At 43.0% G+C, this 19,100-nt stretch overlaps 1 protein-coding gene across 1 annotated transcript in view; it reads right to left on the bottom strand.

Annotated features, from left to right (window-relative positions):
* The window catches only part of LOC111869713, a 44,871-nt gene extending 35,915 nt beyond the window's left edge, over window positions 1–8,956 (bottom strand). The window contains exons 1-3 of the mRNA XM_033753537.1: window positions 7,333–8,956; window positions 6,314–6,323; window positions 4,208–4,776 (exon numbers count right to left, since the gene is read on the bottom strand). Coding sequence (XP_033609428.1) covers window positions 4,208–4,776; window positions 6,314–6,323; window positions 7,333–8,868 — 2,115 coding nt within the window. The 5' untranslated portion in view covers window positions 8,869–8,956. The remainder of the gene's footprint in view (window positions 1–4,207; window positions 4,777–6,313; window positions 6,324–7,332) is intronic.
* Window positions 8,957–19,100: the final 10,144 nt, after the last annotated feature.

A 19,100-nucleotide genomic window follows, 5' to 3' on the forward strand; every position in this document is an offset into this window, starting at 1 on the left:
GTGACTGGATTGTACTTGGGGAAGCCAAAGAGACAGAGAAAACTTCCTCTTCCAAAACGAAAAATACGTTTCTACCGCGTTATTAACGGGAGGGCAAAGTCGCATTTGAGGTCACCACAGCAGCGACATGAAGAGTTCTTTCTTCTGGGCCATAATGAAGTGTAGTCCGGTGAAAGTTAAACGACGTTTCGGAGGAACGTCGCCTCAGTCTTCAACTTGTTCTGCTTGCTGCCTGTTTCATGCTGGTTTCCTGCTTGACTTATTCTTCCACTCTGAAAATGGAGACGACGTTTCTCCGAAACGTCGGCAGATTATCGCCGGACTAAATGGCATTATATCTCAGACCTCTTCAGAAAGATGAAATTTCCAATGTGTTTTGATAGCACAGAGACAGAGGGAAGAAAGGTTGTTCAGCAAGTACAGAGAAGGGGCATATGGATGACAAAGTTTTCATTTTACAGACTAGCACAAAAAGTATTCACTTCTCTGTGTGCTACATCATATAAGAGCTAAAATATATACAAAATAATAGCATGAAATGGAAGAAGGTGGTCAAGATACGAGAGAGAAAAGTGGCAGCAAAATTAAAGGATTAACATTGTTTTGCCAGGTCCGTAAAAATGCGACCAACTATGACAGGTTTCACTGCATCTGCTATAAATGAAAATATCGAGTCCAATTAGGCATACAAAATAGCAAATAACCCATCTGAAAAGCATGAGGGCATGTAGGCGTACACGTCTACTTCATCTGAACATGGTTCTTCACGATTTATTGTGACTGTAAGTCCCCAACACGGCAACTGATGTCACGTCCACCACTGTTTCCTTCTAACTCGGTATGCGAAATCAGTCATACGTTATGCAGAGCCTATGTACTAGCTACTATATAGTCGCTATGAATGCATACGGGGGACGCAGAGCTCTCACACTTCGGCACTACATAAATGAGGAAAACATGAAAAGGGCTCAGGGACGAACACATATTTGGGGTGTTTGAGAACAAAGTGCTGAGAGGAACAACTGGTCATTAAAAGGGAGAACATAAAGGTTAAGTACATGAAGGCGTATGGGGGAGTGGATGTATGTATCCACATTTTCTCGACCTCGGTACTGGCTGGAGGTGAGTGGTCAGCTTCACGCCCCGGCCGCTTTACCCCTGAGGAAAGAGCCCCCGGTACCCATTGGATAGAAGGATGGGTGGATCCCAGAGCCGGTCTGGACGACGTGGAGAAGAGAAAATTCTTGACCCTACAGGGACTCGAACTCTGACTCCTCGGCCGTCCAACCCGTATCCAGTCGCTATACCGACTGCGCTATCCCGGCTTATAAAAAGGAGGAAGTTGATCTAAAAATTACATGACAAGGACCTCTATAGTTTCATCTGTTACCTAACACTATTAAAAAATACATATTGGTCATGTAGTACGTCTACGCATTGGTACGACAGTAAACCTTGAGGAAGAAGACGACTTGGAAGACCTAGGCATAAATGGGAAGAGCGTATTAAAACTGGTCTTGGAGAAAAGGAATGGGAGGATATGCACTATGTTCGCCTAGCTCAGGTTTCGGTATTGTACTAAGAAAGGATCTCCTTAATCGTCTGATTAATCATCAACTTCCCAAGAGAGATCCTTCACCATGTACAGTTGTTTGTTCGGTTGATGAGGGAGAAAATGCAACCCAGAAACCACCGATCCAATGTTTGCACATCCAGGGACTTCACGAACCGCGCTGTAGCACGCCGCTACACGAGACGAGAGAGTTATCTCGTACGTCACACAACGATTTTTAACCTACTTCGATGCAAGTCACATTTTGCAATGGAAGATGACCTCCACTCTCTCAAGCAACATGGTGATGTTAATCGACGCAGCAAAATCTGTCTAATCGGACTTGGAAAACGAGAAAGCCACTTTTACCGGAAAATGGTTCCAGTGCTGAGAATGTGGATTGGAAACTCAAAAACAGCAGCAGTCTGTGGCAGTATCTCCGATCATTTGTCACATGATCGGGGAGTGAAAAGAATAAAATTCCGCTCGGAGGATCTTATTTTTCTACGGATAATACGGGCTGTCAACCGGCGATTCAAACCGTGTCTCCGGATCATTCGATATTCGATGTTCTACGTCCAGAATTCCAAACTGACCGTATTGCTTGTCAGGTCTGTGCCACTGTCGTCGGCATGGATACGACTTCCGCCAGCAACCCCATGTCCCCGTAGAATGGCTTCCAATTATCGATCTGTTATGGTATCAGAACAGCGTTTTACTTTGCGTTACTGATTATTGTGCATTAGCTCTGAACGACAGAATTAGACACAGATCGACGATCCAATAGTTCCAGTCCCGTAGTTTGTGGTTAGCAGCCCACAAGAACAAGGATGTTTGTGTGTGGCATCTTCAGCAGCCGACTACTGATCACATGCTTGTCGCGTTATGAAACAGGTTCAAAACCAAGCAGTCTATTAGCCCATCAGGCAATATCCAACTTCTGACTAACAGAATCACTGCAACAGAATATATCATTGGATCCTATCATGTTCTAGGATTCTCCGAACTCTATCCTCCCATTCTCCGTTAGTTTTACAGTTTCGCCATCAAAATATTTATCATTTGCTTATTTCTCACATCCAATCTATATGCTCTGCCCATTGTAATCTCTTTAACTATTAAAAACAGCTGTACATCAGAGAGTTCCTAGTTTCCCGTGGCTGTACACTTGGTTCATCTCTCTTTGATGGGTCATCATCATAACTTATGTTATCATAAGATCATAACTTATGTTCATTGAAAGTAAGACTCTGTGTTTCACACCGTCACATATGGTAGGTATTCGAGTTTATCTTTCTATATAAAAAAACGTAACTCGTTTGGGGAAAAAAATTATGTCTATTTCCCTTCGAATGCTTCGATTTGACAGGCATTAGAAATTAATAATTATACAATTTAATGATCAATTTCTCCACATATTTTCCAGCAGTACACAGTGTGATGACATTAGGTTTCCCATGTACAACCACAAAGTGACAGGCCACCGGATGGCAGGACCACAGGACGTAATAAAATCTTATGCAGGCTATAGGTATGCAAGTGAGCAGAAATATATTTGGAGGTAACAAACCTTGAGAATACTGAAATTTAACAATGTCCCAATTGAAAGGTTTATGGCCAATATCACATAAACCTAGAATGCGTGACAACCTTAAGCAAATGGAATTTACCTAAAACTGTCTTAATAAGGGTTAGACACAGTGAAGCTAACATGGACCTTGACAACTGCTAATGCCTATGGGGCCAAGGTTCAGTTCCCCGGTGAGAACCTGTTATGCCTATTATGGTTCTGATGCTCCTACATCCTTCTGTGCACTAGACAATGGCAACTCTTTCCATGGACTGCAAAGACTGCTGAAACTTGAAGCAAATCTCTTGACTTAGTTAATGGCTGACATTAAGAATTCACGGAAACTTATTTCTGCTCATCCTACACACCTTCACAGTACAGTTCTAAAAATGAGTGTAACTTGTTAGTAACAAGCGTTATCTTTGTCAACAGCAGTCACCGTTACTGTCTTACTACGAGCTGCCTGGCTGGAATATAGTGCACTGGAGCAAAAGGAAAGAACAGATTATCTACAAAAGTTATATTGCTCTCTTCGTTTCCTGCTGTATGAAGAGATATTGTTCCTGTTCGATTCTACTTAGATGCTTTCCCGACAGCAATAGTTACATACCACTGAATGGTAGAATGACTCTGAATTATTGTTATGATACTGACAAGGACCAGCACCACAACAGTAGCAGCAATAGGGAAGGAAACCCTATTTAAAGGTACTATCCAGCATTTATTCAGAGTGACTGAGGAACATAACGAAAACTTAATTTGATATGGCCATTTCAGGGGCCAAGAATGCATCTTAGGACGTCTCAAATGTGAAAAGCAGTGCTAACCACTATATCGAAATGTTTGGTTAGGTTAAAACATGATAAAATTATAGACGAGAATGTTGTTTTGTGAGGTGATGTGTGCATGAAGAAGTAACCCTAATTTATGTTATATGTACTACGTTAATACAATTATCAGCATATGCTTCGAGAATATGGAAAAAAATAATGAAATTTGATTCATGGCTGGGATTCAACCAGGTAGCCAGATGTGATATAACTAAGATAACCATGTAGTAGTAAGAAAAAGGGCAGTGTCCTTACTTTTCCTGGCCACCAGGGGAAGCCATGGATCTTTCCCCAGACGACATCTCCCACGGCCATCCGTCGGCCATCACCAGTGATGCACCAGCCCACCGTCTGGGTGGATATCCGCATCATGAGAGGGTGGCTAGTTGGTGGTGGGAAATCGGGCACTGTCTCACCATGATCATCGGATAGCTCAGAGTTGCTGCAGCTACTAGTCCCAGGGCTCTTGGAACCGTTTGAGCCCAGATAGTCACAGCGCATGTAGGCATTTGCGTTGAGGCGCTTGAGGCTGATAGACAACTTCTGTTTCAGACACCGCTCCTTGATAGCGCTATACGAGTCACTGGGGGCCAGAATGTTCCAACGCTTTGGGTCCCCGACACCCTTCACCAGCATTGTCCCCCCTGCCTCATCCTTGCTGTGGCGTCGCTCCTCCTTGTGCTTCTTTTTGTGCTTTACTTTGTGCTTGTGCTTGCGGTGGTATAGCGCCTCATAGGCCGGGGAAGTGCCTCCTAGGGCGTAGGCCGGGGATCCCCCGCTCAGGGACCGCGGTGATGCCNGCCAGTCCCGGCATGGAGGACGTCCTGTCAGCCGGCCACGTCACATCCTCCTCTTCTTCTTCTTCCTCCTCCTCCTCCTCTTCCTCAGTCTTTCCACTCACAACATTATGTACAGAGGAATGATCAGAGTCACAATTGCGGTCCTCGACTAGCATTTTGGGGTCCATGGAAACACAATATACTTTTTTGCTCCCTTCGGCCGATTCCCTGAGACTATCTACCTGAGGGCCTACGGTCGGTCTTATCCAGTATTTTTCTACAATTTTTATTTTGTTTACATTCCCACTTAAGGCATTGGAAATTTCAGTTGGTTGCAGTCTTGATATTTTGGGAATGAGAGAAGGGCACATCTTTGAATTTTCCGAAGGGGGACTCGCACTTTTTACAGGTTGGTTGTCACTTTGGTTCTCNACAGTCTGTGGCAGTATCTCCGATCATTTGTCACATGATCGGGGAGTGAAAAGAATAAAATTCCGCTGGGAGGGTCTTATTTTTCTACGGATAATACGGGCTGTCAACCGGCGATTCAAACCGTGTCTCCGGATCATTCGATATTCGATGTTCTACGTCCAGAATTCCAAACTGACCGTATTGCTTGTCAGGTCTGTGCCACTGTCGTCGGCATGGATACGACTTCCGCCAGCAACCCCATGTCCCCGTAGAATGGCTTCCAATTATCGATCTGTTATGGTATCAGAACAGCGTTTTACTTTGCGTTACTGATTATTGTGCATTAGCTCTGAACGACAGAATTAGACACAGATCGACGATCCAATAGTTCCAGTCCCGTAGTTTGTGGTTAGCAGCCCACAAGAACAAGGATGTTTGTGTGTGGCATCTTCAGCAGCCGACTACTGATCACATGCTTGTCGCGTTATGAAACAGGTTCAAAACCAAGCAGTCTATTAGCCCATCAGGCAATATCCAACTTCTGACTAACAGAATCACTGCAACAGAATATATCATTGGATCCTATCATGTTCTAGGATTCTCCGAACTCTATCCTCCCATTCTCCGTTAGTTTTACAGTTTCGCCATCAAAATATTTATCATTTGCTTATTTCTCACATCCAATCTATATGCTCTGCCCATTGTAATCTCTTTAACTATTAAAAACAGCTGTACATCAGAGAGTTCCTAGTTTCCCGTGGCTGTACACTTGGTTCATCTCTCTTTGATGGGTCATCATCATAACTTATGTTATCATAAGATCATAACTTATGTTCATTGAAAGTAAGACTCTGTGTTTCACACCGTCACATATGGTAGGTATTCGAGTTTATCTTTCTATATAAAAAAACGTAACTCGTTTGGGGAAAAAAATTATGTCTATTTCCCTTCGAATGCTTCGATTTGACAGGCATTAGAAATTAATAATTATACAATTTAATGATCAATTTCTCCACATATTTTCCAGCAGTACACAGTGTGATGACATTAGGTTTCCCATGTACAACCACAAAGTGACAGGCCACCGGATGGCAGGACCACAGGACGTAATAAAATCTTATGCAGGCTATAGGTATGCAAGTGAGCAGAAATATATTTGGAGGTAACAAACCTTGAGAATACTGAAATTTAACAATGTCCCAATTGAAAGGTTTATGGCCAATATCACATAAACCTAGAATGCGTGACAACCTTAAGCAAATGGAATTTACCTAAAACTGTCTTAATAAGGGTTAGACACAGTGAAGCTAACATGGACCTTGACAACTGCTAATGCCTATGGGGCCAAGGTTCAGTTCCCCGGTGAGAACCTGTTATGCCTATTATGGTTCTGATGCTCCTACATCCTTCTGTGCACTAGACAATGGCAACTCTTTCCATGGACTGCAAAGACTGCTGAAACTTGAAGCAAATCTCTTGACTTAGTTAATGGCTGACATTAAGAATTCACGGAAACTTATTTCTGCTCATCCTACACACCTTCACAGTACAGTTCTAAAAATGGGTGTAACTTGTTAGTAACAAGCGTTATCTTTGTCAACAGCAGTCACCGTTACTGTCTTACTACGAGCTGCCTGGCTGGAATATAGTGCACTGGAGCAAAAGGAAAGAACAGATTATCTACAAAAGTTATATTGCTCTCTTCGTTTCCTGCTGTATGAAGAGATATTGTTCCTGTTCGATTCTACTTAGATGCTTTCCCGACAGCAATAGTTACATACCACTGAATGGTAGAATGACTCTGAATTATTGTTATGATACTGACAAGGACCAGCACCACAACAGTAGCAGCAATAGGGAAGGAAACCCTATTTAAAGGTACTATCCAGCATTTATTCAGAGTGACTGAGGAACATAACGAAAACTTAATTTGATATGGCCATTTCAGGGGCCAAGAATGCATCTTAGGACGTCTCAAATGTGAAAAGCAGTGCTAACCACTATATCGAAATGTTTGGTTAGGTTAAAACATGATAAAATTATAGACGAGAATGTTGTTTTGTGAGGTGATGTGTGCATGAAGAAGTAACCCTAATTTATGTTATATGTACTACGATAATACAATTATCAGCATATGCTTCGAGAATATGGAAAAAAATAATGAAATTTGATTCATGGCCGGGATTCAACCAGGTATCCAGATGTGATATAACTAAGATAACCATGTAGTAGTAAGAAAAAGGGCAGTGTCCTTACTTTTCCTGGCCACCAGGGGAAGCCATGGATCTTTCCCCAGACGACATCTCCCACGGCCATCCGTCGGCCATCACCAGTGATGCACCAGCCCACCGTCTGGGTGGATATCCGCATCATGAGAGGGTGGCTAGTTGGTGGTGGGAAATCGGGCACTGTCTCACCATGATCATCGGATAGCTCAGAGTTGCTGCAGCTACTAGTCCCAGGGCTCTTGGAACCGTTTGAGCCCAGATAGTCACAGCGCATGTAGGCATTTGCGTTGAGGCGCTTGAGGCTGATAGACAACTTCTGTTTCAGACACCGCTCCTTGATAGCGCTATACGAGTCACTGGGGGCCAGAATGTTCCAACGCTTTGGGTCCCCGACACCCTTCACCAGCATTGTCCCCCCTGCCTCATCCTTGCTGTGGCGTCGCTCCTCCTTGTGCTTCTTTTTGTGCTTTACTTTGTGCTTGTGCTTGCGGTGGTATAGCGCCTCATATGCCGGGGAAGTGCCTCCTAGGGCGTAGGCCGGGGATCCCCCGCTCAGGGACCGCGGTGATGCCCCGCTGGCGCTCATCATTTTTCTGCGCGCCTCCTTCTTCGCTTTCTTAAGCGCCCGTTTGGCAGCCTTCGCGCTCGCGTCCTTCGTCTTTTGTTTCTGCTGGTCTGCCTTGTCCTCTGTCTCACTCTCGCTAGGAATGTACTTCTGTACCTTGGCTGGAATCTTTAGCACGGTACCCTCACCCTGGGTTCCGAAAGATATCTTGATGACAGGGGTGGTGCGCGCGTTGCGGGCCTTTCGCATGCTATCCTCAAACACACTCTCGTCCCACAAGTCCTCCATGGAGCCCACGCTACGCTTCTTGCGCAGGACCATGCGTTCCTTGCCGTCTACCAGTCCCGGCATGGAGGACGCCCTGTCAGCCGGCCACGTCACATCCTCCTCTTCTTCCTCCTCATCCCCCTCCTCCTCCTCCTCCTCAGTCTTTCCACTCACAACATTATGTACAGAGGAATGATCAGAGTCACAATTGCGGTCCTCGACTAGCATTTTGGGGTCCATGGAAACACAATATACTTTTTTGCTCCCTTCGGCCGATTCCCTGAGACTATCTACCTGAGGGCCTACGGTCGGTCTTATCCAGTATTTTTCTACAATTTTTATTTTGTTTACATTCCCACTTAAGGCATTGGAAATTTCAGTTGGTTGCAGTCTTGATATTTTGGGAATGAGAGAAGGGCACATCTTTGAATTTTCCGAAGGGGGACTCGCACTTTTTACAGGTTGGTTGTCACTTTGGTTCTCCGAAAACAATGGTCGAGGGCTTTTCGACGGCACTTCGCCGGGGGAACAGAGCCTTTTCTCCACCTTCGCCATCTGCTCCGCTCCCTTGCGTTTCCTCGAGAGGTCCACATTCTCGGAGTTCTCGTTGCAGATGCTACGACACTTTGAACACAACACCTGGCGCGGACGGAGGCGAACTGTCATACGTGAGTTCTTGTAGCGCGCTGGTGGACGGATTGTCCTTCTCAGATGGAACGGTTGCGGATTCGCGATTTCTACGTTTTTGCTGGTTGGCGGCTTTTCCTGGAAGTAGGTATATCTTTGGCCCAGGCTGAAGAGCTTGTCCTCCTCGGGGTCGGGCTTGGTGCCACTCTGCTGGGACAGGAAGCTGTTGGGCGAAGCGATTCCGCATGGCAAATGTCTGCAATACAGAATGAAAAAGTCTGTACATTCCGCCTTCAGGTATAACAGTAGCTCTCCCTTTTAGAGTCGGCTCTATCTTCGTGTTCAGGTAGAAGAGGTATTTTTCCTTCTATTTGAAGACGGAGACAAAGCCAGCCACTGAAATGACAACATCTTTGCGCGAGAAAAGGGGCATAGCCCATAAAACGTTCTTTCATAAATTACTCAATATATTAATATAATTACTTGTTACGCTATACGAGATCAATATTGGATGAATGCTGCACGGTTTGTTTATAAAATTCAGATAGAATTGGGGAGGGGAAGCTACGTTATTGTGATGGTGGTGCATTCCCTTCCCTGACGACCGGCGCCAGATCAATACAGCAACAGCACAATCATATAGCCAATGTAAACTGGTTTTGCAATTATTGGCAGTTTGCAGTGGAATGGAATGTGCGTCGCTACTACTATATCTAAAAAAGTTTCTCGTGCAATGACGTCACAAATTTCGCATACACACATTAACTTCTCAAGACTGCCGTGTCATCGTCTGATTTTCTTGCGGATAAAGCAGATAAAGCAAATTCCCCCTGACTGCTAAATGCGTTCAGACTTCACCCATTTGACTCGGAGTGACCTACTTAACATGCTGGATACGTTCGCAGAAGTATACATTACAAGGAATCTCTAACTGGTTATTTCGCAATGCCGTTTCAACTATAACTTCAGTCTGAAATACAACGTTTGGGTCCACTTATAGGCCTAATGGCGCGAACTTCCAAGCATAGTGGTTAACTTTGATGGTCCCTGGTTCCAATCTTGTCCGAGAGATGAGTTATCCCGAGGCTTTCGCACCTTCTAGTCTCAAGGCAAATTATGGGGTGGTATCAGAAAAGGGATCATATCGATTACCTTTTACGTCCTCGTTAACTCTGTAATTCGTAACTAACAAACTTCTAACTACCTTCATGGAGCTAAGCCCTTCTTGAGAAGCCGCCAAATGGGCAACTACTCAAGAATTTCCCAGAAATTTATGGAACCAGAAGGATCATTAACATGTCCACAAGACCTCATACGATTCCCTTATATATGAAAATATCTATAGCTAATTCATGATTCTCAATCCCAGTTCCATAGAAAAATGCATATTCGCTTGCTAGTTCGGTGCCACCATGGCGCGTCCTCAGGTTGCGGATGGAGGAGACGCTCTCCAGTTTTGGAGGGAAGCTGCGAATATATTGAATGAGCAATTGCGGACGGCTACACATGGTAGTCCTCCAGCTTTGGGGTTGGGCGTGAGGCTAAAACTCCTCGCCGTAAAAAAATAATCGTGTTACAAAAATGAACACAAAGCCTCGGACCTGGGCGGATCCTCTGAATAAACGACCTAGGTTAAAGAAAACGGACAAGAGATTCGCTATTTGGAACGTCAGAAATATGTATAGGGCAGGTTCGCTCAGGGCAGTGACAAAAGAAATCTTAGAATATAAGTTAGATTTAGCGGGAGTACAGGAGGTCAGAAGGGACGGAGGTGGCAGCGCACCAGCAGGCAAATATACATTTTTCTATGAAAACGGGAATGAAAATCATGAATTGGGTACAGGCTTTTTCGTNTGAAAAACCTTACTGTCAAAAGTACAATGTTCCCACATCGTAACATCCATAAATTTACTTGGACATCTCCTGATGGGAAGATACACAATCAAATCAACCATATCTTTGCAGATAGGAGACGGCATTCAAGTATACCTGATGCCTGATCATTCAGGGTAGCAGATTGTGATCCTGACCACTACCTGGTGGTGGAAAAGGTTAGGGAAAGACTGGCAGTGAGCAAACAAACAACGCACAGAGTTCATATGGAGAAGTTCAATCTTAATAAATTAAATGAGGTAGAGGGTAAAGAGCAGTCTTGTGTTGAAATCTCAAATAGATTCGCGGCTTTGGAAAACTTGGACACTGAGGTGGATGTTAATAAAGGTTGGGAAACTATTAGAGAGAATATCAAAATTTCTGCCAAGGAGAGTCTAGGTTATTATGAACTGATAAAGCATAAGCCAGGGTTAGATAAGGGATGCTCAAAACTATTAGACCAAAGAAAACAAGCCAAATTGCAATGATTACAGGATCCAAGCGAAATAAATGGGGTTAATCTGAACAATATTAAGACGTGAAACCAGCAAGCATTTCAGGAATAAAAAGAGGGAATATCTGAAAGGCAAAATTGATGAGCTTGCAATGAACAGTAAGAACAAGAGACCTGTATAGAGGAATAAATGACTTTAAGAGGGGTTACCAACCTAGCAGTAACCTAGTAAAGGATGAGAATGATGATCTGCTTGCAGATTCCCACAACATATTGAATAGGTGGAGGAACTACTTCTCTCAGTTATTGAATGTACACAGGGTCAGTGATGTTAGGCAGATAGAAATCCATACAGCTGAGCCGTTAGTACCTGATCCTAGCCATTTTGAGGTTGAAAGTGCTATTGAAAAATTCAAAAGGTATATAATTCGCCACGTAGTGATAAAATTCCGGCAGAATTGATTCAAGCAGGAGGTGAAATATTACGTTCTAAGATCCATAAGCTAATTAATTGTATGTGCAATAAGTAAGAATTTGCCTGATGAGTGGAAGGAGTCTGTTATTGTACCAGTTCACAAGTAGGGTGATAAAACTGACTGTAGTAATTATCGTGGGATATCACTGTTATCAATTTCATGAAAAAAATTTTGTCCAATATTCTTCTCTCAAGGTTAAGTCCATACATAGATGAAGTTATTGGGGATCAGCAGTGTGGGTTTCGACGTAACAGATCTACTACAGATCAGATCTTTGCATTCGTCAGATATTGGAGAAAAAATGGGAGTACAATGAGACAGTACATCATCTATTCATAGACTTCAAGAAAGCATATGATCCAGTTAGGAGGGAGTATTGTAGAATATTCTGGTAGAGTTTTGGATACCCACGAAACTAGTTAGGCTCATTAAAATTTGTTTAAACGAGACGTATAGTAAAGTCCGTAAATGCTTTATCGCCACTCCTTTTCAACGTTGCTTTAGAATATGCAATTAGGAAGGTCCAGGGAAACCAGGTGGGGCTGAAATTAAACAGGACACATCAGCTATTGGTCTATGCCTATGATGTGAATCTACTGGGTAATAATGTAGATACCATAAAGAAAAACACACAAACTTTAATTGACGCAAGTAAGGAGGTTGGTCTAGAAGTAAACACAGAGAAAACTAAGTATATGTTACTGTCTCGTCACCAAAATGCAGGGCAAAATCAAGATAGGAAACAGATGCTTTGAAAATGTGGCAGAGTACAAATAGTTAGGAACGACGATAACAAATCAGAACCTGATTCAGGAGGAAATTAAGAGGAGATTGAACTCGGGTAATGCTTGCTACCATTCAGTCCAGAACCTTTTGCCTTCTCGTCTGCTGTCCAAAAACATAAAAATTAGAATATAAGAAAGTACAATTTTGCCTGTGGTTCTGTATGGGTGTAAAACTTTGTCTCTGACATTAAGGGAGGAACATAGGCTGAGGGTGTTGAGAATATTTGGACTGAAGAAAGACGAAGTAACAGGAGGTAGGAAAAACTGCATAATGAGGTGTTTCATAACTTGTACTCTTCTCCAAGTATAATTAGAATGATCAAGTCAAGGACGATGAGGAGGGTAGGTCATATAGCAAAAATGGGGGAGAAAAGGTATGCATATAGCATATTGTTGGGAAAGCCAGAAGGAAAGATACCACTGGGAAGACCAAGGCGTAGGTGGGTGGACAATATTAAAATGAATCTTAGAAAGATAGGATGGGATTGATTTGGCTCAGGACAGGGAGCAGAGGAGGGCTCTTGTGAACACGGTGATGAACCGTCGGATTCCATAAAATGCTGGGAAATTCAGCTCCACGAGTGAGTAAGTAAGAACGTAAGTATGTTCGGTGCCACCCCTGCCCCATCTGATCTCCTGTACTCCCACCAAATCTAACTTCTGATTTTTTTCGCAACTGTTTTAAATGGGGGCACACGGCAGCGTAGTTGGTTGAGGCACTATGCTACAAGCCGGAAGGTCGCGGGTTCAAGTCCCGATGAGGTCACTGCATTTTTTCAATTGATCTAATTCTTTCGGCCGCACTATGGCCCTGGGATCGACTCAGCCTCTAACAGAAACGAGTACCAAGAATATTGTTGGAATATTCTTGGGGATAAAGGGCGGCCAGCGCGTGGGGCTGACAACCTTTGCCGCCATCTATGAGCCGATTTTTCTAGAAAATGTGGGAACCTCAACATCTCTCAACCATATGGGCCTCCACGGCCTGTGACAGGGAAACCTTTACTTTTATTTTTACTGTTTTGATTGAACCTGCCCTGTACAGACTTTTTGCATTCCACGTACCAAATCTCACGTCCATTTTGTTCACCTTATGTCATTTACCAAAGGAATCCATCTAGGTCCGATGCCCTTTGCGACATTTTGTAACAAGCTTATTTTTTTTACAGTGAGGAGTTGTGCGCCCCACGCCTAACCCCAAGCTGGAGGATCACTTTTCGGCCGTCCGCGAATGCTTATTCAGTATATTCGCAGATACACTCCATATCTGAAGGCCATCTCCATCCGCTAATTATCCGTAGATGTACGAAGAGAGAAATGGAGGACCTCACAAACAAAAATTAATGGAAATAAGATAAAGGGTTTAGGGACTGTAAAATACCAACTTACGTGCCTTAAGTGACAATGTCCGGTATATCAACGCGCAAACAGATGGCAATGTCGACAACATTGGTCACAACAACGTGATTATTACTATTAGTCCTACATCTATAAAGATTCATAACACAGGGGTGAACAAACATCTGATGCAAGCATACAGATTCACGGCCGCAGTATCTACTCTTCCTTCGGGCCATTGTTCATACTCTCCGCGCAACTACGAGTTATCTTATCACGTACTGGATCCAGCCGATTGTCTTTGTGTGATGAGGTGTTTATATCATTTGCACAAGAGCTGTTCACGTCTCGTCATCAGAATGCAGGACAAAATAATATACAAGGGTAGCTCAAAAATCCTTTGAAATGTGGCAAACCTCAAACATTCGTGCGAAATGTGTGCTATCATGCAGTTTAAAATATTTCTCCCCATCTCGTCTGCAACCTAGAACGTAAATATTACAATATTAAAAAAAAACTATAATTTTTGCGTTGTTTTCTGTGTGTTTGAAAAGCGGTCTCTTGCGCCAGGAGAATGACACAGAATGAGAATATCTGAGAAAATGATGCTAAGAATATTTGGACCTAAGAGGGATGAAATAGCATGAGGCTGAAGAAGCTGCATACTGAGGAGCGTCACGATTTGTACACTTTGGCAAATATTATACGGATGATCAAATCAAGGATAAGACGAGCGGGACATGTAGCAAATACCGGTTAGGGAAAAATGCGTAGGGACTCGCCTTCCAAAAATCTGAAAGCGGGAAACAATTAGGAAGACCAACGTGTAGCTGATTATATGGCTGGGTGTTTTTGACTGGTCACTCAGTCTGCAGCCACCTGCTCACGCTGGTTCCTCGCTCGGGATCTTTACTTTTACCCCAAAGATGGAGGCGATACGTTCCTCCGCAACGTCGGTTGATACAACATCTACACGGCGGCACATCCCAGAAGACGGCATTCTTCAAATAATGGAAAAGTATGGACTTGATTCATCTGCCTCAGAAGAAGCCCAACTTAGAATGTGCAATGTTATACTGCTGAACTGGGCATCGATTTCAATAACAAGTCTGGTTCTAATTTGAAGGTAATAATTATTGTAATCAAGAATGATGATGCAAATAACAACGCACCAACTCACGTAAGGTAAAATACAGCTCACGTAACTACCTAAGGATGACAACATGGTGGTCGCAACATGTTGCCTTATGAACTAATTAACTGAAGTGCCCAAAGCACAGCAGTTGACTTTCTGATTAATAAACAATTACACAATCGAACACCATCACTGGCGTGTCGCATACAGGTGGCGGATAAATGTAGGCATCTGAACCAAACTTAACAGGATGCTGCAGCATAAAAGTTTAGATGTCTATGTGTTTCTTTTCATGTTTGTGTGTAGGCAGAGGCCTTGCAATGTACCGATCCCCCATCCGAAGTCCTTTCAAAGTTGCCTCAACAAAATTTATACAACAAGAGTTCCGTAATTTGCACGCCTTACCTAATATTGTTTCCCCCCTCCCCTTTGGCGCTACAGCCCCAATTTGGGCCTAGGCCTACCTCCATGAAACTCTCCTTTTCACTTCGGGTTACTAGATCTTAGACGTTCGGTAGGACTCCTTGGGCTGGTGATCAGTTCGTCGCAAGGCCTCTACCTGTACATAAAAACAGAAAAACGCACACACCCACACAAATACCAAACATTAATGTCCTGAGTGGGTTTGGAACCCACGATCCCGGCTTCCGAGCGAGCGAAGACAGTTCATGCCTTAGGCCGCTCGGCTACCGTGACCCGCACCTAATAATGTTAAATAAAAAATAAAATCCGTGGCTTTAGTCCGCAAGCGAACTACACCGACCGAGCGACCGCAGCTTGTCGGCGAAGTTAGTGCTTTGGCGGACAGAGGGTGTCGCGTGGTCAGCGCAACGAATCCCCACGGCCGTTAATTTTGGTTTTCTAGACCGTACATAATAATGTTAGGCTGATGAAATCATGGAAGACAACATGTACGGCGCTTGTACGCGTATTTGTACGGGACGGATGTGAAATACCGTATTTACGCATGTATAGGCCGCGTGCGTGTATAGGCCGCAGCACAATTTTCAGACAGAAATTATAGAAAAAATAATTTTCTTGGAATATTATTTCAGGAGTAGAACACTCTGTATTACTAATTATGAATATATTTTTTTTAAATGAAGTGTGATTTCGAATATTTCGAATATAAGCCGCACCCCAGTTTTCCTCTTGAATTTTTGGCAAAAAATGTGCGGCCTATACACGCGTAAATACGGTACATACAGAATTTTGATCGAGAAATTTCAATTCGGGAGACTCTGTCATTGATGGGGGGCACGCGGTAGCGTAGTTGGTTGAGGCACTCTGCTACAAGCCGCGGGTTCAAGTCCCGATAAGGTCACTGTAATTTTTTCAATTGACCTAATCCTTCCAGCCGTACTATGGCCCTGGGGTTGACTCAGCCTCTAACAGAAATGAGTACCAGGAATTAATTAAATAATTTTCCTGGGGAGTAAAGCGTGGCCGGCGCGTAAGGCTGACAACCTTACCTCCATCTTTGAGCCGATTGTCTAGATCAAGGGTCTCCAAACTACGGCCCGTGGGCCGTAGAAATGCGCCAACTGAACTAATTTTCCAATGAGTACTGGTAAATGTGATTCCGAGCTTATTGACCTGACATATTACACTGCAGTTCGATGGCTTAGCTGTGGAAAGGTTCTTTGGCGCTTCTTTCAGCTCAGGAATAAAATTTATATATTTCTTATCGAGAAAAACCATCACGAACCACTTTTATCAGATGCCGAGTGGCTTTGGAAATTAGCATTTTATGCTGATCTGATGAACCATATGAAGAATTCGAATTTAAAGTTGCAGGGTGAAAATAACTTAGTCTGTGATTTATTTGCACTTATCAAGGCATTCAGAGCAAAGTTGATACTTCTGGAAAGCCAAGTGAAAAATTGTAACTTTGTTCATATGCTACATTGTGCAGAGTTGCATAAAAAGGGTGAAGCAAAATTTCCTTCCTCGTTTGCAAATTTAGTCATTTCAGGTTTGAAAAAACAATTTCGGAAGCGATTTGCTGATTTGGATTCCAGTGCTCAAGAAATTATATTGTTTCAAAATCCGTTTGACTGTGATGCTGCAGATGTCCCAAGTCAAATTCAAATGGAAATTATTGAACTTCAGGAAAATTATCATATTGAAGACAAATACTAGGAAGGAAATTTGATCGAATTTTATAAATTTCTGAACTCTGGGCAATTTCCAAATTTAAAGAAATTTGCTTGTAAATTTATCTCCATTTTTGGGACGACATATCTGTGTGAACAAACATTTTCCCAGATGAAGTACATCAAGTCGAAATACAGGGCAAATTTATCCGATGAACGTTTAAGGTCGGTACTTGTGATTAGCGTTTCAAAATTTCAACCTCAATTTAATCAGATTTTAAGAATGCAAAAAGAGTTCCATCATTCACATTAATTGTTTTATTATAATTTGTGATGAAAATATGAGCATTTGCTACTAATGTCTGTTGTCATTAATACACGATAATTTATTCTCACGTACTTTGTATTTAGTTTATGAAATTCTGTGCTTTCAATAAAACTCATATACCTAGAGTTATTAATTTCTCGTTTTATCCGGCCCGTTTGAAGTGTTGAATTACCTAATGTGGCCCGCGGTTCGAAAAGTTTGGAGACCCCTGGTCTAGATAATGCGGGACCCTCAACGTCTCACAAACCTATGGGCCTTCACGGCCTGTTGCAGGGATAGCTTTACTTTTTTTTTTACTTACTTTAACTGTCTTAGATGGGATGCACATATGAGAAAAATAGGGTGTTAAAGTGGGAACACCTTCATATATAACGGAGGACGTTTATGAACACAGTAACGAACATTCAGGTTCCATAAAACTGTGTATTTCTTAACCAAGAGAGGATCTAGTTGATCCGTATGTTAGGTATCAATGTTTTCTTGCTCCAGCATTTCATTTGGAAATAAATTAGTTATTAAGGTTCAAACAATACAAAGGCAATGAAATGACTAGCGAGAGTTCATTTTTAATAAACACGCAATACACACATCATGCGAAAGGCATTTCACTGGCAGGGGTGTCCAGCAGGTTGAAGTAGTCAAATTACTCAACCTTATTCAAACATATTCATTTTGACAATAATAGGCAAAGGTTTCCCTGTGAGTAAATCAAGCTACGTACAAAGACGCATAAGAATGTGGAGGTAAAGCTGTATACATTCTTACTTCGATTACTAGTAGTACGCGGGTTCAAATACCCGGCGGAGGTCGTCGAATTTTTAAGAGCGGAAAAATTCAGGGAACAAGTCCTCCGGGAGGGACTTTAAGCCGTGGGTCCCGTGTCGTAGCTTTACGGCACGTAAAAGAACCTCGTCACTGAGCCAAATTACGGACGTTTCCCCCTCAACAGCAGTCTCTAATACCTCTGGTAGATGGGGGAAGCATTATAGATACCTCTCAGCTAGTAGAGCCGGTCTCGCTGGCTGGGCGGGACTGATGGTAAGCACCAGTACCGGTAGGATATAGAAACTGGTAGAATATCATAGAGGGAAGCACAATAGATCAAACTGGTCACGGTGCATGGGAAAACCCACCCTCTCCAATAACTAACTAACTACTTCGATTACTACACTTACCGAGTGGTAAAACGCTGGCCTGAGCCCATTATCTAATGTTACACTAAATTAAATTCGGCGAAACATTAATGGAGAATGGACCGCGACCACACCACCGTTCTTGTTAATTAGGTCGTCACAAACTGACCTAATGTCCTAAATGACATAGAACTCTGCATACTCCACATATGGTCTATTCTTCAGACATTTTGTGCGTCGTAAGATTTGAGGCTTTCACGGCGGTGACTATGAAGAAAACAGTCTTCTGGGATTTGGCACCGTATATATGTGGTGTTAACCGACGTTTCAGCGGAACGTATCGCAGACTGGTCTGCTTTTACCGGTTCTCACGGTCTCTTCGCTTGCGGATTTCTTATATTTTCCTTCTACCCTGAAGATGGAGGCGATACGTTCCTCCGAAACGTCGATTAACACCACACACATATATACGATGCCAAATCCCAGAAGACTGCTTTCTTCATTTTGTGCGCCCTTTACTGAACGGGTTTCGATGAAATTTAATGCTGGGGTATGTAACAAATGTCGCGTGAATTCTTGTTCATACCGGGCCAAGATAATTTCTGGTTTGTAAGTAGTTGAAGTATAACCTTGTGGTTTTTCTCAGAAAACATA

This window comes from Cryptotermes secundus, unplaced genomic scaffold (assembly GCF_002891405.2).
Source record: "Cryptotermes secundus unplaced genomic scaffold, Csec_1.0 scaffold2114, whole genome shotgun sequence".
Classification (NCBI taxonomy): domain Eukaryota; kingdom Metazoa; phylum Arthropoda; class Insecta; order Blattodea; family Kalotermitidae; genus Cryptotermes; species Cryptotermes secundus.